At 32.6% G+C, this 27,778-nt stretch overlaps 1 protein-coding gene across 49 annotated transcripts in view; it reads right to left on the reverse strand.

Annotated features, from left to right (window-relative positions):
• Positions 1–27,778, reverse strand: part of RIMS2 (regulating synaptic membrane exocytosis 2) — a 614,692-nt gene that overhangs the window by 216,352 nt on the left and 370,562 nt on the right. For all 49 annotated transcript variants that reach the window (XM_020288967.2, XM_076005085.1, XM_076005081.1 and 46 more), the window contains 2 exons: positions 12,370–12,438; positions 2,146–2,302 (listed from right to left, as the gene is read on the reverse strand). In XM_020288967.2, the coding sequence (XP_020144556.1) occupies positions 2,146–2,302; positions 12,370–12,438 (226 nt within the window). The remainder of the gene's footprint in view (positions 1–2,145; positions 2,303–12,369; positions 12,439–27,778) is intronic.

Here is a 27,778-nt window from a genome sequence, read left to right on the forward strand (position 1 = left end):
TCAATGGGGATTTATTAACGAATATCAACCGTATTAATGGATGACTCCCAGGTCTCTAGTAGTGATACTTAATGACATATACAGGAAGAGGAGTAGATTTGTATGAAGAAAATTAGTTTAGTGTTAAACATGTTTGCTTATCTATCCTATAGGAATGGATATAGAGATGCCACATGGTCAAATATGAGTTCAAAGCTCAGAAGAACAGCTCAAAAATCTGTCCACTTCTCACCACTTCCCTTGAAACCACTCTAGTCCAAACTATCATCTTTGTGCATATATCATAGCAATAACCCCCTAAGTAGTCTCTTGCTTCAACCATTACCTCATCTACCGTGACACACAGCAGCCCTATAAAACATAATGAAGATCATGACATGTCATATTATTGAATGAAAGGTAGGAATACAGTTTTTAATTTTATTACATGTGATGAACTAATTTTCCTATCCTTCCCAACCCATCCTTTCCATATTAATGTGTGTCATCTTATACGATACCAAGTAAACATAGAAATATAAATGTATATATATTTATGTTGTACTATTATATTCATTATGTCTATTTTGTTGCTATTGCTCAAGTTGCATCTTGTTTTTAATCATTAGGGCCTGATAATACATTTCTCTCTTCTTTTACAAAATGGATTTAATTATTTACATATGTTTATCCTTCTATATAATTTCTAGAGTGACAAGTTTATAAAAATTACACATAGAAAATTGACTGGTATTGCATTAGATTCATAGATAAATTTGTTAAAATTTGCTATCTTTATTGGATGAAGTAATTCTACCCATAAATAGGGTATATCTCTCACTGATTCCTTATCTAAAGTTTATATTTTTCTTTAAGAGGATCTTGTGAATTCTTAGTTGGATGAATTGCTAGATATTAATACTTTATACTTTATGTGGCTTTTCAGCATATTGCTTTATGTCTTATGGTATTTTCTAATTAGTTATCACTCATTTTTGTAAGTCGACATATGTATGGCCAGGTGTTTGGCAGCACTCCCATATTAGTTTTAATATTTTGATCATGTTAGGTTTTTTATGTATGTAATCCTATAATCAACAAATAATGATGGTTTTTCTCACTTCTGAGCTTTCCACCTCTTATTTCTTTTTCTTGTGTTTCAACATTTCTCAGGACTTGAAGTACTATTTTAAACAGTGACAATAATAATGAGCACTCTCTGTTATTTCTGATTTAATGTAAATGCCTCTAAAACTTTTCTGTTTAATGCAGTGCTTACATTAGTAAGCTTTTATGAAGTGTGGATGGTTTTCTTAGTTAATTCAACATCTTTATACATTTTAAACTATGTTTATCAAATTATTATATTAGATTTTTCTTTTTAATTTCTGTAATTATTCAAATTCTATAAACACTTCTTAGTGCTTCATAGCCTCCTAAATTAAATAAGTTAAATTTATAAATAAAATAAATCTAATATCTTCTCAGGAAGTATAATATCCTGTGTAAAATTAAGATTCAATTAAAATTCTAATACTAACTCAATTATTTATTTAAAACAGAAGTTATAAGGCTATTACTCTAACTGATCAAAATTTCTTAAACATTCCAAGTATATAAAGTGTGAATTATGCACATATTTCTTGGTAGTCTCACCTATTATTTCTATGGTTCTTATTCCATTGAGCCTATACTTAACAAGGTTGATCAGAGATTTCCACCAAGTATACAACCTGGAACTGCAGATTTTCTGAACCATTCTTCCCACTGCACATGCATTCTTTTGTATTCTTCTGATGATTGTTCCTAATTTTAAAGACCAGTCAGTTGTTTATTTTTTCCTATTTCTTCCATTACCAATATCTACATCATTCATGTATATAATTAGTTGGTTCTACCTATATCTGCTCCCACTGATAATATGACTGAAAGCGGGGTCTTAATTATTTTGAACTCTTACAATAAAATAATATAAGGGTTGTCCAAAGTTACAGATAACCCACATTTTATTTCACTCTCAATACATAGGTTATTGAATAGCATCTTGTTTCTCTGTAAATAACTTTTTCCCACAAGAATCATTTATATTTAAAGATAATTAATGATAAATTATGATAAATAGGCCTGTAGTAACAACCTACAAATAAAGGGAGTATGTTGTCTTACCTTTGTGGAGGAGGGACACTGGGTGACCACGATCTAGTCCTCCCTATAACATCTACTCGATGAGGAGACCCTGATGGTGAACAATGATTTGATGACATTACTTGTTCTGGCACTGATAATGTTGAGCTTTGAAGATCTCGACCATTGTATCGATAATCTAAAGGTAGAAAGATTAATAAATATTATAGTTATCTATACCTAAGCCCTTCATGTATTCTGTACTTAAAGACATAAAATGTTGATGAAATTGAAAGACTTTGAATATCTTAAAGTGTAATAAATAAAGCATAATATTAAGACTTTATATACAGTTAATTATCTTCAATAAAAGACTCAAATAAAAACATTTTCATCTCTTCAATGACCTAGAAAAGCTTCAAATACTTCTCAACAATTATTAATATTTATACTTATTAAGTTCAAAAAGTTCCTAAAGTCTATAGTCATTTCTTTAAGAGATAATATTAGAATTCTGAATACCATTTATAGCACATATGTAAACTGCTTTTTTCTTTAAAGAGAGAGGGTATCACTCTGTTGGTCAGGCTGGCCTTGAACTACTGGCCTCAAGCAATCTTCTTGTCTCAGCCTTTGAGTAGCTAGGACTACAGGCATGTGCTACCATTTTTCTTATAGTATTTGACAGGGATGAGATACAGTAGAAGCCTAAGAATAAAAATATGATTCGACAAATTTTGAAAAAGTATATTAGAAGAGATACAACTCAAATGAGTGCTAGAAAGCAATTGATATATGCGCAAATGGAAGAAAAGTAGAATTCTAAGTTGGGAGAAAAAATGTCAGTTCAATGTGGGGCAGCAGGGGAAAATAAGCAGGAAAAGCAAATTTGACTCAAGTTGTAGATATCTAAAACATCATAAGGTTTGTAATGTAAAAAGCCTAAAAATTTCTGAGTAGAGAGTGATATTAGCACCACCACCATTATCTTCAACATGCTCATTACAGCTATTATTAATTGATCATTTACTATGTGCTAGGAAGTCTGCTGGGCACTGTACAAAGTTTTTCACTACAACATTTGTTTCAGATATAACTCAGAAAAATGACTGGCTTCTATATGATTTTTTTCTAGCATGTTAATCTTTTCCAGTATCATCTTAGATTAGATTCCTAGAAACACAGCAAAAGACAAGATCCGTATGCACATGAATAACTGAAGTAGTGTTCTAGAGACAATGGAGGACAGCAGAATAGGGCAAGGGAACAAACTAAGCAACAATGTAGCAGTTTAATCTTACTGGAGGCTCTGAAAGATGAATTGGATCAGAGTTGCCTTGACTTTGAGGCAACAGGGCTAGACTTTTGTACTATGTTAGCCAGTCACTGGCTGAAGACTGCCAATAGAAGGTAGACAAGGTTTTTAATCTGGGTGAGGTGGTTTCCATTTGTCTAAGGGCAATTCCTGGGAGAAAGGGACAACTGTGAGTTTTTAGTAACCAACACACATAATAGCAAGGAATAGGTAAACCAGCTGGTAAAGGGGATATGGGTGGAACATCAACAATGCCCACTACAACTACCAAATAATAGCAGCCAAATGCAGAGTACACTAACACAGAGGGTTGCAGTAAACCAGAGAGATACAGAACTGTGTACAATGCCCATACATCCCAAGTTCTTTCTCTTGGCTTACTGTGGTCATGAACTCTGCCTTAGAAGTACAAATTGCATGCGCCCTTTCTGGTGTTTATGGATAGTTTCCTTGATGCCATAACTTTGCAGAATTATCCTCCTTTCCATCTAGGTAACTTCATTTTATTTTAGACTCCTATATTTAATATTTTAATGCTTAAAATTTCAAATGACTTTTTGTTGTGTTGGTTTTTTTTTGTTTTTAGTGTTCTGTTTTCAAAGCTGCATGCATTTTGAATGGTCTTTCTAACCTTGATTTGCTAGGAAAGCCCTACTGTTTTAGTCCATGATTTCGCAGAGCACAAGATTCTTCAGGAATACATATACTGCATAGTAGAAACAACTCTGCCAAGAATATATTATCTCCATTTTTCATTTGTGAAAATGGAGGCAAAGAAATCTACATTAAATGTCAAATACCAGGACTGGGACTTAAAACAACATCTTTCTGATTCCACTACTCTCACTGTGTTCTAATACTATATTCTACTCTTGTGAAATAAGTAATTATTTGGAAAGATGAAGCTCACAGCAGTATACAATTCAGGCAGAAGGTTAGAGAGATTGCAGCAAGAAGATTAATTGCTTTCATAAAACTTAGACTATTATTGTCCAATAGAACTCTGAAATGAAGGAATGTTCTCTATGAGCTCTGCCTAATAGGGTAGCCACTAGAATCACATGGCTATTGAGCACTTGAAATTTGGCTAGTGATAATAAGGATACAAATTTTTATCATATTTACATTAAATTAACTTTAAATAGCCATATATAACTAGTGGCACAGCTCTGGAATATAACAATTGGCAATAGCAACAGACTACAAAGAAAGAATCAATACATTTATTCATTCAGCAATTATTTATGAGGGTATGTTCATGTCAGATGGTATTCCGTGTTGGCGTGAGTAAAAGAAACAAAAATTATTGCCCTTGTGGAGCTTACAGTTGGGAAGCAACAGAAATAATAAACAGAAAAACCAATAAATAATTGCATGATATTATGTATTTGAAGATCATTAAATACTAGGAGGAAAAAACAGAAGGTAAATGGGGATCAAAATGCCAGAATATGGGGGTAGTTTGCAATTTTGTATAGAGTAGTCAAGGTAGATAGGACACATTGAGAAGGTGACATTTCAGAAAAAATGGAAGGAGGTGAGGAGTTTTGCCAAGTGGATATATGGAGGAGAAGGTTCCAAGACAAGTGTAAAGGCCCTAAGGTAGAAGTGGATCTTACAAGTTCATAGAACATAAAGGAAGACAGAGTGCTTGGAGCAGAGCAAGTAATGAAGGGAAGACATCAGAAAGATTTGGAGAAAGGGAGAAGATCCTGTAGTGGTTTGTACATTATTATCCTGGCTAAAAGGAATTGCTATAACTCATTTGTGGGTTTATACTGGTTAGAAGGAATTGCTGTAACTCACTTGTGGGTTCTGAGCAGAAATTGGACATGATCTAACTTTGCTTAAAATTAGACAAGGCAATAAGTTATACAAGAGACGACAGGGCTAGAACCAGGATAGTAACAATGGAGATGATGGGAAGTGGTCAGATTCTGGATATATTTTGAAGGTAGAGTTATCAAAATGATTCTGTGAAAGATTTGATGTTACATGTAAGAGAAACAGAAAGGGTAATAACAAAGAAAAAATTTTGACTCAATAAATAGAATGGAGCTGCCATCAAATGACATGGTTTGGTGGGAAAGATTAGGAGTTCAGTTTCTGACATGTTAAGCTGGAGATATCTACTGTATTTTCAAGTGGAGATGTCAAGTGGGCAGTGGAATATAAAAATTTAGAGAACAAATAAAAATTCTTGACTGGATACATACATTTGGGAATTTTATCATATATATACTAAAGGCATGAGACTTCAAATAGATTAGATCACTAGGGGAATGAGTACAGATAGAAAAAAGGTCCAAGGATAGAACTCAAGGTATTCTAATATGAATCAATAACATTTTGTGACTAGATACAAAAGGAAAAAAGAGCAAGTAATAAATGACTCTAAACTTTTGATTTTAGCCCATTAGGGAGTTAAGAGTATACAACTAAGAGTAGAAGTTTAGTGAGGTGGACTGGTTTAGAGAGACGGAGATGAGACTACTCTCATGTTTTACTTCAGTCATGTAGGCAAAAAGTTAAATACATGGAAAAGAGTCTTGAGAAAGGTGTTAGGAATGTTAATACAGATGAGACTCATTTATAAAATGATCATCATTGATATCCCAGGAAACATTACATATATAGAGAGAAAATAGATCTGACTACTGAGTTAAAGGAATACTATGGAGCAAAGGAGGAATAGTTACTATAAGAAAAGAACTCAAATGATACAGTCACATGGAGATTAAAAAGAAACATACCGCTTTAAAAAATACTAATGATTAATAATGTAAAGTATCACTGAGAAGTGATAAAAAATGAGTACTTGGGGATAAATAATTGACTTACAAATTATAATAGTAAAGGTGACGTTTAAGAGCTAATTATCAAACATCTCCCCACAATCAAGACATAAGTAAATCCTCTACTTTTCCAATGGAAAAGAGTTTACTTTTTTTTTTTATTGTTTCAGGTCAGAGTAGAAAATAAAACTAAAATTTTATGGGGCTATATTTTATATTTTACATATATTCCATTTATTAAAGTTGCAGAGTGAGTCAACAGAATCAAAGAAGTGGTTTATAACCATACCCATTCTCATTGCTTAGTATATTACAGGGGGCAAATCCATGCCTGGAAATGCTTACCTGAGAACCCTAACTTCCTTTATCAATCAAAGTTTCAACTTACTTGGAAGAATATTAACAATGCAGATGTCAAAATTACCTCTGACTTCAGTCAATCAGAATTAGCAAAATAAAGAACACATGGAGGGACTTATAGACTTCTAGTTTTTGGATCAGCATGTAAGGAGCTTGGATGTTACCACTCTGTCCTAACAATAAGCAAAAGTTCAAAAATCAACAACTATGTTTGGATCTGTGAAAGAGGGAGGACACAGGGCAAACAACTGCCCCCAAGATTGGAGAGACAAGACAGGAAAACCCAGGGAGTCACAGCTTACCAAAGCAAAGGCTCATGAGTAAAAACCAATGCCAGAGTAGGAAAACTTGAACTGCAATAGATAAACTGCTAGAGGTTCAGTGAGAATAAGTCTGAGAGTCAAAAAATCCAGAGGAATCCAGTCATTGAGGTCTCCCACAATGAGACTTACCTGCAGGAGCTTGGCTAGGTTCCCATAGAAAATATTAAAGAATATTTAATATAAAGAATATAAAGAATAAACCTCATGGTTTCAGCAAGGGGAGGGAAAAAGGAACTATTTTGAAATACTCCAGAAGCAGTCTATTCTTCTTAACAAGACTTTGCCCTCTAGGGAAACTGCTTAATCAGAGCCTAACCTGTTGGAGTACTATCAGAGCCTAAACAACTTGGGAAAAGAGAAATATCCAAATCTAGCCAATTTTAGCCTTCCACATAAGAGAAAGGAAATATCCAATATCCCACTGTAGCCATCCTGTCCTACCTAAGGGGGGGAAGGAAAAAATGAGAAACACTTGTAAAGTTAACCAGAGCCATAAGCTGATTAAATGTCTAAAACCTAATCATGGGATCAAAGAATGCTCCCTTCCAACAACTTACCACCACATTATTAAAGGCTTATTTATAGTAATTCCTTTTAACCAGTATATCTTGTCTGGCTATTAAGAAAAAATTACCAAGAAAAAATACTGAATACATATTAAAGGGCAAAAAACACAATTTGAGTAGAAACAGTAAGTATCAATTCAGACACAGGAGGGACATTGGAATTATCAGATTGGAAACTTAAAACAATTGTGATTAATACACTATAACCTCTAATGGATAAAATAGATATCATGCAAGAATAGATGAGCAATGTAAGCAAGGAGATGGAAATTCTAAGAAAGAAATAAAAAGAAATGCTAGAGATTAAAAAAAAAAAACACCAAAAAGCACCCTGTAACAAAAGTGAAGAATGCCTTTGATGGGCTTATTAGTAGACTGAACACAGCTAAGAAACAAATCTCTGAGCATGAGGATATATCAATAAAAACTTCACAAACTGAAAGCAGAGAGAACAAACACTAAAAAACATAACAGAACAGAACATCCAAAGACTGTGGGACAACTACACAGGATGCAGCATATAGGTTATAGTAATACCAGAAGGAGAAGAAAGATAAAAAGGAACAGAAGAAACATTTGAAAAATAAAGATTAGCAATATCCCTAAATCAATGTTAGACACCAAACCAAGGACCACAGATCCAGGAAGCTCAGAGAATATGAAGTAGGATAAATGCCAAAAAAAGAAAAACCTATACATAAGTGTATCATTTTCAAACTACAAGAAATCAAAGATTAAATTTAAAAAGCCTGAAAGACAACAGGGGAAAATTAAAGATAAAAAGCCTCCATACTTGTAGAAGAAGAAAAGAATTACATATGACTTCTGAGAAACAGTGTAAGCAAGAAGAGTATGGAGTGGAATATTTAAAGTGTGGAAAGGAAAAAAACTACCAACTTAGAATTTTACACACTGTGAAATTATCCTTCAAAAGTGAAGGAAAAATAAAGAAATTCATAAACAAAAACTGAGGAATTTTGTTGTCAGTTTAACTATCCTGCAAGAAATGTTAAAAGAGGTTCTTTAGAGAGAAGGAAAATGATGTAGGTCAGAATCTAGAAGGTACATGAAAGGAAAAAGGAAAAAGGACTGAAGAAGGAATAAGTGAAAGTTAAATAAAAACTTTTATTTTTCTTATCCTTAATTGGCTTAACAGGTAATGGTTTAGTCAAAATAAATAATAGCAACAATGTAGTCAATTATTTATGCTTATGTCTGTATTATACATACCATTATATATGCTTAAATTTAAATGAAATGAATGACAATAATGATACAAAGAATGGGAAGGAGAAATTAGGATTATTTTATTGTTAAGTACTCAACTCATACTATCTGTGAATTATTATTTGAAGGTAGACTTGCATTAATTATAAATGTATCTTGCAAATTCTAGGGTACCTACCAAAAAGTTTTTTAAAAAAAGAGCTATAATTGATATGCTAAGGAAGGAAAGAAAATGGAATCATATAAAAAGCTAAATTAAAAAACAAAAGATTGAAAAAGAATAGAAGAAAAAAATAGAAACAAAGAATAAGGGTAACAAATATGGTAGATATTAATCCAACTTTATCAAAATCACTTTGAACCTCAAGGTGTAAATGCACTAATTAAAAGACAGAGAGAGTATGCCACCATCATTCTTTACAGATTTAGAAAAAATAATTCTACGCATCATATGAAACCAGAGAAGACCTCGTATAGCCAAAGCAATCTTAAGCAAAAAGAAAAAATTGGGAGGCATCAGTCTGCCAGACTTCAAACTTTACTACAAGGCTATAGTAACCAAAACAGCATTGGATTGGCACAAGAGCAGAGATACAGAACTTTGGAGTAAGACGGAGATCCCAGATATAAAACCATCCTCATATTGTCATCTAATCTTTGACAAAGCAGACAAAAAATACACACTGGGGAAAACAATCTCTATTCAATAAGTGGTGCTGGCAAAACTAGATACCCACACTCAGAAGACTGACACTAGATCCCTACCACTAACCTGTCACAAAAATCAACTCACAGTGGATAACAAACTTAAACCTAAGGTGTTAAACATTAAGAATTCTGGAAGAAAACGTTGGGAAGACCCTTTCAGACATTGGCCTAGGCAAAGAATTTATGAAGAAGACCTCCAAAGCTATCATAGCAGCAACAAAAATAAATAAATGGGACCTGATCAAATTCAAAAACTTCTGCACAGCCAAGGAAAATATCATTAGAGCAAATAGACAACCTACAGAATGGGAGAAAATATTTACTTTCTACATATCTGATAAAGGGCTGATAACAAGAATCTATATAAAACTTAAGAAAAGCAACAAGAAAAAAATCAAACAACTCCATCAATAAATGTGCAAAGGACATGAATAGAAACTTTTTAAAAGAAGACAGACTAATGGCCAGCAAACATATAAAAAAGTGCTCAACATCTCTAATCATCAGGAAAATGCAAATCAAAACTATGATGAGATATCACCTAACCCCAGTGAGAATGGTCCTTATCAAAAAGTCCCAAAACAACAAATGCTGGTGTGGATGCAGAGAGGTTGGAACACTCTTACACTGCTGATAGGACTGCAAATTAATACAACCCCTTTGGAAAATAATTTGCAGATACCTCAAAGAGCTAAAACCAGAAATACCATTTGATCCAGTAATTCCACTACTACGCATCTATCCAAAGAAAAAAAAGATATTCTATAATAAAGTCGAATGTTTATAGCAGCATAATTCACAACTGCAAAGATGTGGAAACAACCCCAATGCCCATCAATACATAAGTAGATTAATAAAATATGGTATATGTATACCATGAAATACTACTCAAATACAAAAAACAATGGTGATCTAGCACCTCTTATATTATCCTGGATAGAGATTGAGGCCATCCTTCAAAGTGAGGTATTACAAAGATGGAAAACCATGCACCACGTGTATTCACCATCAAATTGGTACTAACTGATCAACACTAAGTTGCTCACATGATAGTAATACTCACTGGGTGTCAGTAGGGGTGGAGGGGGTAAATTCACAACTAGTGAAAACGGAATGCACTGTATCAGGGAGAAACATGCTTGTAGCCCTGGCTTGGGTGGGACAAACAGCATTGCATGTAACCTAAATGTTTGTACCCCCATAATATCCTGAATAAATAAAAAAACTTATATATAACACTTAATAAAATGGAAATAAAAAAGAGACTGTAAGAATGGATCAAAAAAATGAGACTCAGCCAGGCACCATGGCTCATGCCTGTAATTCTAACACTTTGGGAAGATAAGGCAGGAGAATTGTTTGAGGCCAGCAGTTCAAAAACAGCCTGTGTAACATAGCAAGACTCCTGTCTGTACAAAAACTACAAAAATTAGCTGGGCATGGTGCTAAATGCATTGTTAAAGTTGTAATATATTAGAAAAATCTATGTCTCAAAATCACATTGGATTTCAAAACAGCAAAATATAGGTTATTGCATAGTAATCTTTTCTCTTCATTGTATTATTAAATGATTTGCCAGATAGTTTCTGATAACCAAAATAATAATAATAATGTGGAGAAAGGAAAGAATGTTTTTTATCATGATAAAGAAACAATGAATCCAGGGTAAGCACTTTGAACTGGGTAGGTTTTCTAAACATTATTTTGTAACACCAAAAAATTATTCCAGAGAGCATTAACCCAAATAAGTAAAGAATCTATAATTTTTTTTGAAAAATACAACTCCTCTGCTAGAATGAAAAAATAACAAAATGATCATTTTAAATAAACATTTTTGCCATCCTAAAAATAGAAAATGAAAGAATTGAAATGTGCGAAAAATGGCATCAAGATGAAGGGCTTTAATGGCCTGAAGGGAAATATTTTGGATGAAGAAAACCTGTTGTGACTAGATATTTAGAAAAGAGAAGACACGGAATAATCAAATAACAAAGAAATGCACTACAAAAAAGAAAAATTAGAGTGATCACCAAGAAAGAGACAATGGGAAATATTTTTCAAAACCACTTTATGAGATTTAATTTATAAACCATACAACATGAAAAATATTTTTGCAGTCTTAGCAAGTTAATACATTGTTCACCTTTAGTAAAAAATATAAAATAAATTGTCACTAAGTTTTTAAAAAGTAGTACACTAATACAAGCATGCAAATTGACCCACAATCTAACAAAAATTGTCAAACAAAAAATTACATGTCACTGATGCAACTGTAGCATGTCTTATATATGATAGATCATGTTTTGTCCAAAGTAAAATTAGTAACAATTGTGAAATTTGCTAAGTTATTTAAACTTCAAGAGGAATAGAATAAAAATATTTATAATATTAAGGATATTATATATAAACATTTTGTCACAAATTATAGAAAATATATCTACTTCCCCAAGATATTGAATCATTCGGTAAATTTCTAACCATAACATGAGGCAATATTTTAAGCCACAATACTATAATTTCAAAATGTAGCTGTATAGTAAATGAAACTTAATATAAAAACAATTTTTAAAAATTTAAATCTCATTAAATATTTGACATATTTTATATCTGCTAGTGATATAAAAAATATTTCTTCTTTTTTCCACAATGTTAGTGCAGTATAAAGAAGTTTCCAATCATGTAATAACTCCTCTAATTTATTATAAAATGCTTATTCTTTAGTTATTTTAGAATAGAAAAGTTATAGACATTTACTTATCTGGCATCTTATAAGACTATTCAATCTAATAATTGGTACAGTTGTTCTATTAGTTGGAATTATTTAGGGGTTTAAATTGCCATAGTTTGCCATAAGTTTGTCTTAGGGCAGTGAGGAGGAAAGTTATTTCTTTCTTATTTATTTATTTATTTTTATGGCAAATAATGATGAATTACAATTCTTTAATACTACAAAAGAATTCTAAAATTCTTACCTGATACGACACCAATTCCATCATCACAGTCATAGTCAGAGACTTCACTATCACTTATTCTTTTTGACCCTATGAAACAAATAGCGAGAATTAAAAATGTTGATTATTTAAGGGGAAAAAACCTTTTAATAACTTGAAAAATAAATGATAGGATTTTAAGTGAATCACTTGAGAGTAAAGTATATATATATATACAGAAGGAAAGTCATTATGAGCTTCCCAACACTTATTTTCACACACATTTCATGATGTGAGCATATATGGGTGATGAGAAGTTAATGATTTACACAAGAATTATTCTATAAACTTATAAGGTAAAATTCCTAAGTGGTGGTGCCAGGCGTGGTGGCTCACGCCTGTAATCCTAGCACTTTGGGAGGCTGAGGCGGGCGGATTGCTCAAGGTCAGGAGTTCGAAACCAGCCTGAGCGAGACCCCGTCTCTACCAAAAATAGAAATAAATTAATTGACCAACTAAAAATATATATACAAAAAATTAGCCGGGCATGGTGGCGCATGCCTGTAATCCCAGCTACTCGGGAGGCTGAGGCAGTAGGATCGCTGAGCCCCGGAGATTGAGGTTGCTGTGAGCCAGGCTAATGCCACGGCACTCACTCTAGCCTGGGCAACAAAGTGAGACTCTGTCTCAAAAAAAAAAAAAAATTCCTAAGTGGTTTAAAGATTGACACAACATTAAGTACAAGACAATGTTTGTAAATTATCTGACCTATTGAACTGATTGATAATATCTAAAAGTTAATTTTAGATGCTTGTGGACAAAGGCACTTAAGTCTAGGTAAATTTCAAAGCACAATATATTATTTTCAAAAGTATTAATGTGCCTTTTTCTAATAGGCATGACTAATAAACTGAATATATTCAAATTTTTATTTTTCATGCTCATGGAGAAGTTCAATAGAGAAAAGTAAACTCACTTAAGACATCTTAAACCTTCTTTTTCAACTATTTAGTTTAGCTATTTCCCTATTGCTTTGAGAAGACAATAATAATGCATCCACACAACTAACACATCTAAATTGTGCATTGTATTTTCTGAGAAATAGCCTAAGAGCAATAAATTATTATAATTTGAGATATGTATGGTTTCCCTTACAAATCTGTAACAATATTTTAAAATGTTAATCCTACTATGGCAAAAATAGCATCAGATTGAATTAACTAGAATTTTGATGGCTAAAGCAGATTATGACTTCACACTTAATTATGAAATATATCACATACAGAAATAAACTTTTTTAAAACTATTTTCTTCGACCTGTGTCTCAGGAATGGACATACCCTACACAATAGAATCCTTTATTAAAGCATTTTCCCCTTCTTTGGTATCAGAAAACATTTAATAATGAATCACTTTTTTATCTGTCTTCTACAAAACATGTTATTCATTAAATAGATGGAATTTAGTTTTATTAGAAAATAAGTGCTTTCCTGTATGGTTCATAAGATACTGAGAGCTCATTTTGCATAAGGTATCTAAATATTCCAAGAATGTACTCCAAATATCTGCAACCTACTCTTAGAAATACTCTATAAATTTTTGCCTTTTGTTTGTTTGTTTTAATCCCTGCCCTTTTTGAGGAGGGACAATCTTGCTTGCTAGAAACCACAGCTTTACTTTTCTGCTTAAATGGTTAGGAAGAATATAACTATCTATTTTTATCATGTGGTCTCACTGAATGGACTCTTACTAATTTCTTTCCAAATGTTTATGTCATAAAGCTTTAGACACAATCAAATCAGAGGCCTTTATAGATCCAATTGATATTAAAACTAGAATTATCTGAGAATATCCCAGAAGACAGGGCACCAAAAGATCTACCAAATTAGAATATACATTCTAATGGACTTGGGATAGAAGGGTCACACAGGAGAGACTTAAGGAGAGGAGGAGAGACGTAGGGAGAATTGCTATCCTGCTTGTAACAAGGCTTCCAACTTGCAAATACCCAAAGACAAGGTAATGATTAGTTTACTATGCCAGATATGCTACAGAACATAAAGATTACAAACTTTTGGTATTGGTCAAAAGTCAAATCAAGAATGACACCAGCAAATGATGAAATTTATTTTATCAGCTGTTGTGAGTTGGCCAGTGTGTGTAAGAGTGTGTGTGCATGTATGTGTACACACTTGGGAGTGTGGTGGCATGTGTAGTTCATAAATTGCTTCTTCCTTCCAAATTTTATTGATTTCTTTCCAGATAGAGACTTATCTGTTTTGATGTTAATCCTATAGAGGTTAAATATACTGGAATTATGTTCCTTCAATTTGGATCTTTTGACATTCTGATGAATTCCAGTTCTTAGGTTTAATGTCATTGAATATATCAGTGTTTTCTTTTGAAATAAGTGTTTTCTGTGTCTTGTTTAAGAACTATTTCTTGACCTCTGAGCAGAGAGATAGTGTCCTATATTTTCTTCTAAAAGTTTAAAAATTTTGCTTGTTCCATTTACATCCTCAACCATATTGAATTGAGTTTGTGTATAGGGCAATTTTACTTTGTCATATGGATAGCACATATCTCAGGATTGTTTCTTTAATATTTCTACTTTTCTTGAATGATCTGTGATGTCATCTGTCTGTCATACATAAATGAATCATATCTGCAAGGACCCAATGCAATTTAAATCAAAATCCCAATAGGATGGTCTGGTACTCTTTTTTTCCCTGTACAGGTTGTCTATCTATAAACCAATGACTCTTTGCTTTTGTTACTATAGTGTTATATATTGAAGAACAGATGAACACATACATATTGAAGAACAGATGAAGACCATCTATCTACCTTATCATTCATTTACTGATTTCTGCTCTTATTTTTTATTTCATTCCCTTCACTGTGAATTTATTTCACTATTCTTTTCCTAAACTCTTGAGTTGGATGGGCACATTATAATTTTTAGCCTTTTAATGTTTTCTAACATAAGCATTCCCTCTGAGTACTTTCCTGTATTACTCTAATATGTATATATAATATATTGATTAAACTTTTGTTCTAGCTATTTTCTTCATAGGACTATAAGATATTTACCATACTTATTAAATCTAAGACACCATCAATTGTGTGATGCATTACAATTTTGAGATGATAGAGCTTGGAAAAAATGTTTATTACAAGAAAGGTTTCTAATTTTTTTTAAATTTTCAAATGTATGGGTATAATTTATCTTTTTTTACAATTGACATAGTAACGTTATATTGAAAAATATTTCCTGCATTACATTAATTCTTTAAAATGCATCAAAAATGAATTATGGATTAGTATATTATTAATAATAATTCTTATAAATTTTTCATAAATGTAACAAAAAATGTTAATTCATTCATTGTTAGGTGTGAGTTCTTTATCTGATCATTAGATGACGCTTGTTAATTGTGTGTTTGATTTTTTGTACTTTCCTAAATTTTGATTTTCTTGATCTATCCATGATGGAGATTAAATTATATTGGAATCTCCTTCAATGGTGATAAAATTTGTTAATTTTTATCTCTAGTATTATTTTATGTATATTGAAGTTAGTTCATTGAATACATGTAAGTTAAAAATTATTTCAATAGATGTAGAAAAATCATCTGAAAAAAATTTAACCTCCATTCTTTATAGAATGTCTTGGTAAGACAAGAACTTCCTCAAACTGGTAAAGGGCATCTACCAAAAAACCTATAACTAACAATTGCACTTAATTAAGAAATATTAAATGCCCCTAAGACAAAGAACAAGTAAAGGATGTTCACTGCAAGGATGAACCTTCTATTTAACATTTACTGTATGTCCTAGACAGCAATGCAGCAAGGAAAAGAAATGAAAAGCATACAGATTAGAAAGCAAGAAATAAAATGTTCATGTAAATAAAAAATTCTAAGGAAGTTATAAAAAACTTATTAAGACTAATAAGTGAATTTAGCAAGATTGGAGGATACATAGGCAATATAAAAATAAATTATATTTCTTAGAGAACAGTAATGTACAATTGGAAAATTGATTTCATGGCCAAAATCATCTATAAGAATTTCCAAAATCATTAAATACTTAGGAATACACTGAACACAAAATGTGCAAAACATGTACACCTCAAACCATAAAACACAATGCTATATTAGTTTCCAAGGGCTGCTATAACAAAATACTAAAAACTGAGTACCTTAAAACAACAGAAATTTGTTGTCTTATAGCTCTAGAGGCTAGAAGTACAAAATCAAGGTTTCAGCAAAGCCATACTCTCTCTGAGGGCTCTAGGAAAAAATCCTTCCTTATCTCTCTCACATCTGGTGTTTGCCAGTAATCCTTTGTGTTCCTCTGCTCGCTGAGGCATCTCTCAAGTCACATGACCATCTTCTCCCTGTATATCTTCACCTTGTCTTCCCTGTGTGCGTGGCTATCCCTCTGTCCAAATTTTTCCTTTTTTCAAGGACATCACTCATATTGTATTAGAGCCCACCTTAATGACCTCATTTTAACTTAGTTACCTTTGTAAAGACCACATTTACAAATAAGGTCACATCCTGAGGTACTGGGGGTCAGGACTTCAATCTATCTTTTGTTGAGGATGCAATTCAATTTGAACAACTGCTACCAAATTAAAGAATATTTAAATAAATGGAGAGACTTTTCTGTAAAATTGAAAGCCAGAGATAATAAAATAACATTACCGGAATGCTGAGAGAAAAAAAAAGTCATTCTAGGATTTTACACATAGCTAAACTTTCTGCTAGATATATTCAGAAGAACAAAGCCTGTTTTCAATTCTTCACTGAAAGAAAGTACATTCTTAAAAAATATACTTCAAAAATAAAGAAATTTATCCCAAAATGAAGCAATGAAATTTAAAAAAGAAACTGGTAAAAATTCAGATAAATCTAAACAAACCCTAGATGCATAAAATGACAATAATTATAATAATCATTGATTTGGAGGCAGAGGTAAAATTCTAGTAGTAATATGTTAGATGATAGGGGGGCGGGTTGAATCAGATTGTAAAATTTTTATATGGTTTGGAAAAATGATAGAGATGTTAATTTACATTACTGTGTTAATATTTCAAAAGTAACCACTAAAATATAGAGATTAAAAAGCAGAGCACACAAAATGGTGATAATATGTCCCTATTTCTGTTAAAAAAGAAAAAAAATGACCTATATGCATTTGTCTGTGTGTGCATAAAATATCTATAAAGCTGCAGAAACTGGTAACAAGGGTTCATTCATGGAAAGAGAACTAGATGTTTGAGAAAAGGGGATGGGAGACTTCACTATATACACTTTTAAATTTATGTCATATGAATGCATTATTTAAAAAATTAATAGCAACATTTTATAGATGTTTCATTTGTAAATAAAAATAATATATATTTTCTATTTGGGGGGAGCATGTTCTATTAATTCAAGTAGTTCAAGTTAGTCTCTCATATTTCTGAGATTAAAAACTATGATTTAAAAACTATAATCATAGTTTTTAAATTTCTCTTTTCAATTCTTTCTAGTTTTTAAAATAGGTATGATAAAATCAAAGTCTAGGATTTTGGATGCTACTCTGGGTCCTATTAGATCTCCTCCTATGCCTTCTCTCACTATGGGCAAAGCACATCTGCAGATCCATAATAAAGGACACCAGTTTCTTCTGTAGATTACCCACAAAATCAAATTTAGAGGGGATGAGAGAGAAACACAGGTACCAGTTTGCCCTGATGGTTTATAGTTTTCTTTGATTTCCCATTCTGCATGCATTTTTCCTTCTTAACCTGTTCTTCTGTTCCACAAAAACTTCAGGGGCCACTACTAGATGAAGAGGCAATAGCCAACACAAACTTTTTAACTATCTCCCTTTTGTGGTCTCTGGCAAGTGACTATTCTCTGACTCCTCAACCACTGTCTTCCAAACCTTACAAAGAATTCCAAGTTTCTCCCCTAATTTTGTAAAGTTCAATCTTTGTAAGAAATCTCTTAAAAAGAGACAACATAAGAAAGGATATAAAATAATTTTTAAAAAATAAAAGAGTCTTTCAGTGAATTTCAAAATATAGCAGTAGCAGACCAGACCTAGCAGAAGAAAGAATTTCAGAGCTTGAAGACAATATGAGACTATGTGAAGCAAACCAATATACAAATTATAGGTATCCCTGAGGGAGAAGAATAAAAAGCAAAAAACATGGAAAACTTATTCAAGAGAATTATTGAGGAAAATTTCCATGATATCACTAGAGATTCACATATCCAGATACAAGATGGTCATTGAACACCAGAAAGATTCAGAGCAAATAGGGCATTGCCAAGACACATGGTCATCAACTTAGCCAAAGTCAAAAGGAAAGAGAAAATTTTACAAGCAGCAAGATGAAAGCAATAACTAACCAACAAAGGAAAACCTATCATGTAAACAGTAGACTTTTCAGCATAAAATTTATAAGCCAAATGGGATTGGGGCCTGTTTTAGTCTTTTTAAACAGAACAAATACCAATTAAGAATTTTGTATCCTGCAAAACTAAATTTCATAAAAGATGGAGAAATAAAGACTTTTCTACACAAGCAAACACTAAGGGAATTTGTCACTACTAGACCTGTTCTGAAGGAAATACTCAGAAATGCATTATATATGGAACAACATAACAGATACTCACCAGTGTGAAAACACTTGAAAGTTAAAGTTTAAAGCTCTTAAAGAATGATAGTACTAAAGGGACAACAAAATAGCAAGGTATCATCCAATATGATCAACAACACAACATCCCATATCAATATTAACACTAAACATGAATCGTCTTAATGCTCCACTTAAAAGACACAGAATGGCTGAATGAATAAAAAAACACACTCCAATAATAAGCTGTGTCCAAGAAACACATCTAACTTTGCAAGGACTCCCACAGAATCAAAGTAAAAGGATGGAAAAAAAATTCCACAAAATGGAAACCAAAAGCAAGCAGGTATAGCCATTCTCATATCAGATAAAATAGATTTTAAATCAACAATGACAAAAAAAAAAGACAAAGATGGTCATTGTATAATGGTAAAAGGAGCCATTCATCAAGAAGACATAACGATCCTAAATATATATGTGCCTAACACAGGAGCTCCCAGATTCATAAAGCAATACTACTAGACGTAAGCAAAGAAATAAACAGTAGCATCATATTGCTGGAAATTCAACACCCTACTGACAGAGTTAGAGAGATCGCTGAAGCAGAACACCAATAAAGAAACACTTAAATAAGATTCTTGAATAAGTGAACCTAACATACATTCATAAAACATTCTACCCCCAAACTACTGAATATACATTTTTTCTCATCAGTACACGAGACATTCTCCAAGACTGATCATATCTTAGGCCACAAAACAAGTCTCAGCAAATTCAAAAAAATCTAAATAATACCATGTATCTTCTCAGACCACAGTGGAATAAAACTAGAAATCAATTCCAAAAGAAAACACTTAATTCTACAAAAAGTCATGGAAATTAAACAACTTACTGCTGAATGATCCTTGGGTCAATGACGAAATTAGGATGGAAATTAAAAGATTCCTTGAACTGAATAGCAAAAGAGACACAAGCTATCTAAATCTATGGAATACAGAAAAAGCAGTCCTAAGGGGAAAGTTCATACCCATAAATACCTACATCAAAAAAACACAAAGATCACAAATTAACAATTTAATGTCACATCTCAAGGAACTAGAAAAAGAAGAACCAACCAAACTCAAAGCCAGCAGAAGAAAAGAAATAACAAAGCCCAGAGCAAAACAAAACAAAAGAGAAACAAAAAACACAACACAAAGGATCAATGAAGCAAAAAGTCGGTTCTTTGAAAAGATAAATAAAATTGACAGACCACTAGTCAAGTCAACCAGAAATATTATAGAAGAGAAAGGACTCATATAAACTCAAATAATGTTGTTTACATTTGGATGGAACTGGAGACTGTTTTCCTAAGTGAAGTATCTCAGGAATGGAAAAACAAACATCATATGTGCTCTCTAATAACTGGAAGCTATATAATGGGCACACAGGGGCACAATGAAATGTAAAGGCCATTGGAATCAAAAAGGGTGGAGGTGGAATGGGGATGCAGGATAAAGACTTACTTATCTGGTGCAATGAACACTATTCTGGTGATGGGCACACTAAAAGCCCCCATTTAAGCATTATACCAGGTATTCATGTAACTAAACATTTGTACCCCTTAATATTTTGAAATTTTTAACAATTTGTAAATTATATTCATTTAAGTTCAAATATTCCATAACAGTGTACACACAGAATATACTAAAACATACCTCACTGACTAAATTATATCATATTAAAGGAGGCGATATCAGACATACTAAAATCATAGATCACTATATTTCATCTAATGGTTTTTAATGTCAAAATAAAAAGATATAAATATGAAGATATTGGAAAAGTTCTATACATAGAAAAGGGAAACTACTGATGTATTAGTTAAGAACTTACCATATGCAGAACAGCCAAACAAAGCACAAAACAACAAACTAATTAAACTGTGCATATGAAGATGTGCATTGAACACTGCACATACTAAAATTTACCTGAATTATGTGAACATAAGCCTTTATCTGGAAAAAAATTTAAAGTGATGTCAAAAATGCATTTAAAAATCTTTACATGTAATAGAGATGTTGAAACATATAATAATTGTTGTTTTATATTGCAGATTATGTCATTTTGCAATTTGAAAAGTGTAAAAAGACAGAATAAAATAAGAAAGGAAGATCTATCACATGTGAATTAGTAAAAAATCCAAATTATCAATTATATTAATAGAAACTTGGACTAAATGTAAGAATTATAGTCTAAGAGAACAAAAATTAGTAAGAGAATTATATAACATCAAAAAATAACAGACTGTGCTATATAATATAGTAATGTTTATCAATTCTATGTTATAATACATAGTTATATAACATACCATGAATGCAAGAGATAATTGTTAGACAGAAGATTAGCATGAATAAAGCAACTTGTTAATTTAAATTAAAAGAACCTTAGGAAAATATCATTTATTTTGAAACTCCAAATTTCTGGAAAAAGTATATTTTAAAATTGATATATTTTTAGGAAGAGGTAAATTCTGAAAATTTATAGTGAAGCAATTATTTTCAAATAGTAACTTGATAAAAATATATATGTAGAAATTTTCACAAGTTAACAGGATACAAGTTAGATTTTCCTATGTATAAACCATAAAGTCTAAAAGGCAGCAAAATATTAAAAATTGTTTTCATATTGAAGGCTGAATAAATTAGCATCTGAATGTACATTGGAAATTTAAGGGAGTGTATGAACTAGCATGCCACAAAAATGCCAGAGGAAAGATGTCATAATATCTGGAAAAATGTAAATGTTTAGCCTAATATATCTCAGTTGTTAGCAAAAAGATAGTAAATTACAGGAAAATAAAACAATAGATTCATAGGTTATTATCAAAGCTTATTTTCTAGTGTTCAATTATAAGTATTAAAATTTGTATAACATGATTCTGTATTTAACAAAAAATAGTATTTCCGGCATCTCACATGATTGATCTGTGCCACTAGTAACCTACACAGTGGTGAAAATATAGAGAGTATTGACAGGAAATAAAAATTTTATTCTAGGCATACTATAGAAGTAGATTGTAAATATAGGTATAAAATTGCAGAAATTAAGATAGAAAAAATAGTCTTTTCTTTTTTCTTTTGAATTCTTTTTAAGATGGCTTACTAAATATGTCAGACACCAGTTTTCCCCAGAAAGAAGAATCAGAGTTATAGGTAAATAATCATAGCTGGAGTGGAGTGTTAACGTGAGAGTACTGGAGCCTATTAAGAGCTCAGGACAAGCTACAACAGAAAAAGAAAGAAGCAAGGAACTGGCAGAGACCAAACTCTGAGGGACTTTGCAATCCATGGAAAGGGAAGTTGGGGGTATTTTCAGCTCTCCTTTCCCTAATGGCAGTCTGCTCATTTCTGTACTTAAGGAGAGTTCCTCTGCCCTCCCAAGCCCAAGTATTGGAGTGGGCGGTGATTTGGGGACTTCTTGAGGACATTACATGGGGCTATAAGCTTGTGCAAAGTTGTTCACTTCCCATTGCACCCGAGCAGTGGTGGCGGACTTCATACTGAATGCATACCCATTGTGGGACTTTGTACTGCCCAGGGATATTCAGCCTGTGTCTTCACTTCACTACTCCCCCTGCAGACATTCCCCAGCACCTGCTTGAATTGGTGGCTGAGAGTGGCTAGACCCAGGGGAACAGCAGGATTCTAAGTGGTCTAGCACTCAAAGCTTGCCACTCCTAAGGGAATGGGGAGTGGAGGGAACCAAGGGAGCACCCCTTAAGACAAAGGAAATCAGAGCATGGTTTTTTCTGTATCCCTTAGCTCCCTGCTTGTGGGTAGAGAGGGACTCTGCTTCTTTCAGCAGAGACGTGGCTGCTGTGCTGAGTTCTACGGGGTGGACTGTGGTTCAACCCCACTGGCCAGGGAGTTCCAGTGCTCCTCATACAGAAAGGGGAACTTCTCCTCCCACCCCACTACCCACTGCTGAGAACAATAGCTGGGGCTATTCCTACAGGAACTCAGCGTGTGTGCACATGTGCACAGCTGTTCTAGGGCATTTAGGGGTGACTGTGAACCCACGGGAGGTGTGCCGGCGGGCCCAGGCTTGCACAAGGCGTGAAGCCCCTCCACATTTCGACAGGATGGCAGCCTCCCCACAGATAGTGGTGTCTGTCTCATCAGGTTCTTACCCATGGGTGCCACCTACTGGCCCGCAGACTGAACTGCATAACCCAGTGAAAAATGCACTGACAAAAGTGCCTAACACTGGGAAACAAGATAAGCTTCCTGAGATAAGCACTCTGGCCCCTCAGGAGGCAGTGAAACTGCTCACATGCCCAAAACATCACCACTACAACTACCATCTGAGAAAGGGACCACACAAAGGCTATCTATAACCAAGGGGAACTCATACAGAGTCTTTTCCATTGAAAGCAACCATAACCGAAGCCAGACAATTATACACAACATATAGTTACATCCTCAAGGGGGAAAAAATCCATCAAATATAAAATAAATTAAAATATAAGAAAATGAGATAGTTTATCCAGATTTTAAAAAACCAGAAAAATAAATATGATAATATGAAAAAATAGAGTTTTTTATTATAATACTCCCAAAGGATCACACTAACTCTCCAGCAATGGATCCAAACCAAAATGAAATCTTTGATATACCAGATAAAGAATCCAACATACTGATTATAAAGAAGCTCAATGAGATACAAGAGAAAGTTGAAAACTAACACAAAGAAATCAGACAAATAATTCAGGATATGAATAAAATATTTTCTAAAGAGATAGATAATTAAAAAAACAGAACTTCTGGAAATGAAATATTCATTAAAGCAATTACAAAACACAGTGGAAAGTTTTAACAATAGACTAGATCAAGCAGAAGAAAGCATATCAGAGCTTGAAGATAAGTCTTTTGAATTAACCTAGTCAGACAAAAATTATAAAAAGAAATTTTACAAATGAACAAAGCTTCGAGAAATATGGAATTATGTAAAGTAACCAAAACTATGAGTTATAAATATTCCTGAGGGAGAAGAAGAAAAAGCAAGAGGTTTGGAAAATATATTTGAGGGAATAACTGAGGAAAAATGTCCCTAGTATTGCTAGAGATTTAGACATCCAAATACAAGAAGATCAATAAACTCCGGCGAGATTTATTGCTAGATACCCTCCATCAAGGCATATAGTTATCATACTTTCTAAAGTCAACGTGAAATAAAAAAACTGAAGAGAAGTAAGAGAAGTGTTCAATCACCTATAAAGGAAATCTCAATAGACCAACAGTAGACTTTTCAGCAGAAACTTTACAACTCAGAAAGGATTGGGGTCATATTTTTAGACTTCTTAAACAAAAATTCTGTCAGGAAAGAAACTTCGTATTCTTTTCATAATTTTGTATCCAGTTTCATAAATGAAGGAGAAACACTTTCTCAGTCAAGCAAACACTAAGGGAATTTGTTACAACTAGACAAGAGCTATAAGAATGCTCAAAAAAGTTCTAAATATTGATATGGAAGGTTGCCACTCAACATTATAAAAACATGTTAAAATATAAAACTTACAAGTCTTATAAAACAATTACACAATTGAAAACACAAAGCAAAAATTAACAAAATAACAGGAACAGAACCCCATATTAATGTTCAATATTGAATGAACTAAATGTCACTTAGAAGATATATTACTGGCAAAAGGGATAAAAATACAGAAACCAAACAAATATCATCTGCAAGAAACTCATTTAATTGGAAAAGACTTTTATAGACTCAAATTAAAGGAGTAGAGAAAGATAATCCACACAAATGGAAACTAAAATCAAGCAGGAGTAGCTATATTTATATCAGATATAAAGTATATTTTAAATCAATATATAGTAATAAAAGACAAAGAAGGTCATTATATGATCATAAAATATAACAATCCTAAATATATATGCAGCCAACACTGGAGCACCCAGATTGATAAAATAAATACTGCTAGATCAAAGAAAAGAGATATACAACAATACAATAATGGGATTTCAACACCCCACTGATACCACTAGACAGATAGATCATCAAGACAGAAAATCAACAAAGAAACCCTGGACTTAAACTGGACTCTAGAACAAATGGATCTAACAGATATTTACAGTACCTTCTACCAAAAAACTTCAGATTATACATTCTTCTCATCGGTGCATATAACATATTCCAAGATATAACATATGTTAGGACATAAAACAAGTCTCAATAAATCTTAAAAATCAAAATCATATCAAGTATCTTCTCAGACCACAGTAGAATAAAATTAAAAATCAATTCCAAGAAGAGTTCTCAAAACCATACCAATACATGGAAACTGAACAACCTGCTCCTGAACAATCTTTGGGTTAATGAGAAAATCAAGAGAGAAATGTAAAAGTTTTGAAATGAATGAAAATAGTTGCACAACATATCAAAACCTCTGTAAAGTAAAAGCAATGTTATGAAGTAAGTTTATATTGGTAAATGCTTACATCAAAAAGATAGAAAGATCACAAATTAGCAACCTAACATTACAGCTCAAGGAACTAGAAACACAAGAATAAACTGAACCCTACATACCAATAAAGAGTAGTGAGATTGAATCAGTAATAAAAACAATCCAAGCTTACAAAAAAAAAAAAAAAAGCACAGTATCAGATGTATTCACAGCCAAATTCTATCAGATGTGGAAAAAAGAACTGATACCAATCCTACTCAAACTGTTCCAAAGATTAAAAAAAAGAGAGAAGCCTCCCTAGCCCATTCTATAAAGACAATATCACCCTGATACCAAAGAGAGGAAAGGACACAACAACAAAAAAAAGAAAACTACAGATCAATATCCCTGATAAACATAGATGCAAAAATCCTTTAAAAAATACCAGCAAACTGAATTAAACAGCACGTGAAATAGATCACACACCACAATCAAGTGGGTGTTATTCCAGGGATCCAATGCTGGTTCAATATATGCAAATCAATAAACATGATCCACCACATAAACAGTATTAAAACAAAAACTATATGATCATCTCAATACACGCAAAAAAAGCATTTGATAAAATTCAACATCCCTTCATGATAAAAACCCTCAACAAACTAGGCATAGATGGAACATGCCTCAAAATAATAAAAGCCATACATGACAAACCCATAGCCAACATCATACTGAACAGGGAAAAGTTGAAACATTCCCCTTGAAGGATTGAGACAAGACAAAATATTACTTTCAGCACTTCTATTCAACACAGTACTGGAAGTCCTAGCAACAGCAATCAGGCAAAAGGAAAAAATAAAAGGCATCTAAGTTGTAAAAAAATTAGAATATATCTGTTCATTGATGATATGACCTTATACCTAGAAAACCCTAGAGATTTCTCCAAAAGACTTCTTAATTTAATAAATGAATTCAGTAAAGTCTTAGGATGCAAAATCAATGTATAGAAATCAGTAACATTTCTATTCACCAATAATGACCAAGCTGAGAACTAAATCAAGAACTCAATCCCATTTACTATAGCTATAAAAACCAACAACAAAACTACCAAGGAATATATTTAACCAAGGAGGCTAAAGATCTCTATAATAAAAACTACAAAACACTGATGAAAGAAGTTATAGATGACACAAACCAATGAAAAATGCTCAATGACTGGAAGAATCAATATTATTAAAATGACCATACTACTAAAAGCAATCTACAGGTTCAAATGTAATTCTTATCCAAATATCAATATCATTTTCATGGAATAACATAAAATAATCCTAAAATTCATATGGAACAAAAACAAAACTCCATATAGCCAAAGGAATCCTAAGAAAAAAGAACAAAACTGGAGGCATTACATTACTGATTTCAAATTATATTAATATTACAAGGTTATAGTATCCAAAACAGAATGGTACTAATATTAAAACAGGCACATATGGCTGTCCATGGTGGCTTAGACCTATAAACCTTTGGGAGGCTGAGGCCAGAGGATTGCTTAAGGCCAGGAGTTTGAAACCAGCCAGTGCAATAGTGAGACCTAGTCTCTACAAAAAATATGACAATTCATCAGGAGTGGTGGCACATTCCTGTACTCCCAGCTTGGGAGTCTGAGACACTTACCTATACCCCACTGATCATCAATAAAGCAAATAAAAACATAAAATGTAGAAAGGGCACCCTATTCAATAAATAGTGCTGGGAAAATTGGATAGTTATAACAGGAGAAACTGGATCCCTATCTCTCACTAGATGTAAAAATTAATTCAAGATGGAATAAAGACTTAAATTTAAGACTTGAAAACATAAAAAATCTAGAATAAATCTTAGGAAAAACTCTGTTGAACATTTTGCCTAAATTCTTTGCCTTGGCAAAGCAACAAAAACAAAAGTAAACAAATTAGACTTAAGTAAGCTAAAAGCTTCTTCACAGCAAAAGAAATAGTCAACAGAGTAAATAGATAACCTACAGAATGTGAGAAAATATTTGCAAACTATGCATCCTACAAAGGACCTATATCCAAAACCTACAAGGAAGACAAAAAACACAAATAACTCTATTCAAAAGGGGGCAAAGGCCATAAAAAGACATTTTTGAAAAGAAGAAAACATACAAATGGCCAACAAACATATGAAAAAATGCTCAACACCACCAATTATCAGAAAAATGTAAATTAAAACCACAATGAAATATCATCTTAACTCCAGTCAGAATGGTTATAATTAAAAAGTAAAAAAATAATAGATGTTGGCAAAGACACAGAGAAAAGAGAATACTTGTGCTCTGTTTGTGGGAACATAAATTAGTACAACCTCTATGGAAA

This window comes from Microcebus murinus, chromosome 7 (genome assembly GCF_040939455.1).
Source record: "Microcebus murinus isolate Inina chromosome 7, M.murinus_Inina_mat1.0, whole genome shotgun sequence".
NCBI lineage: Eukaryota > Metazoa > Chordata > Mammalia > Primates > Cheirogaleidae > Microcebus > Microcebus murinus.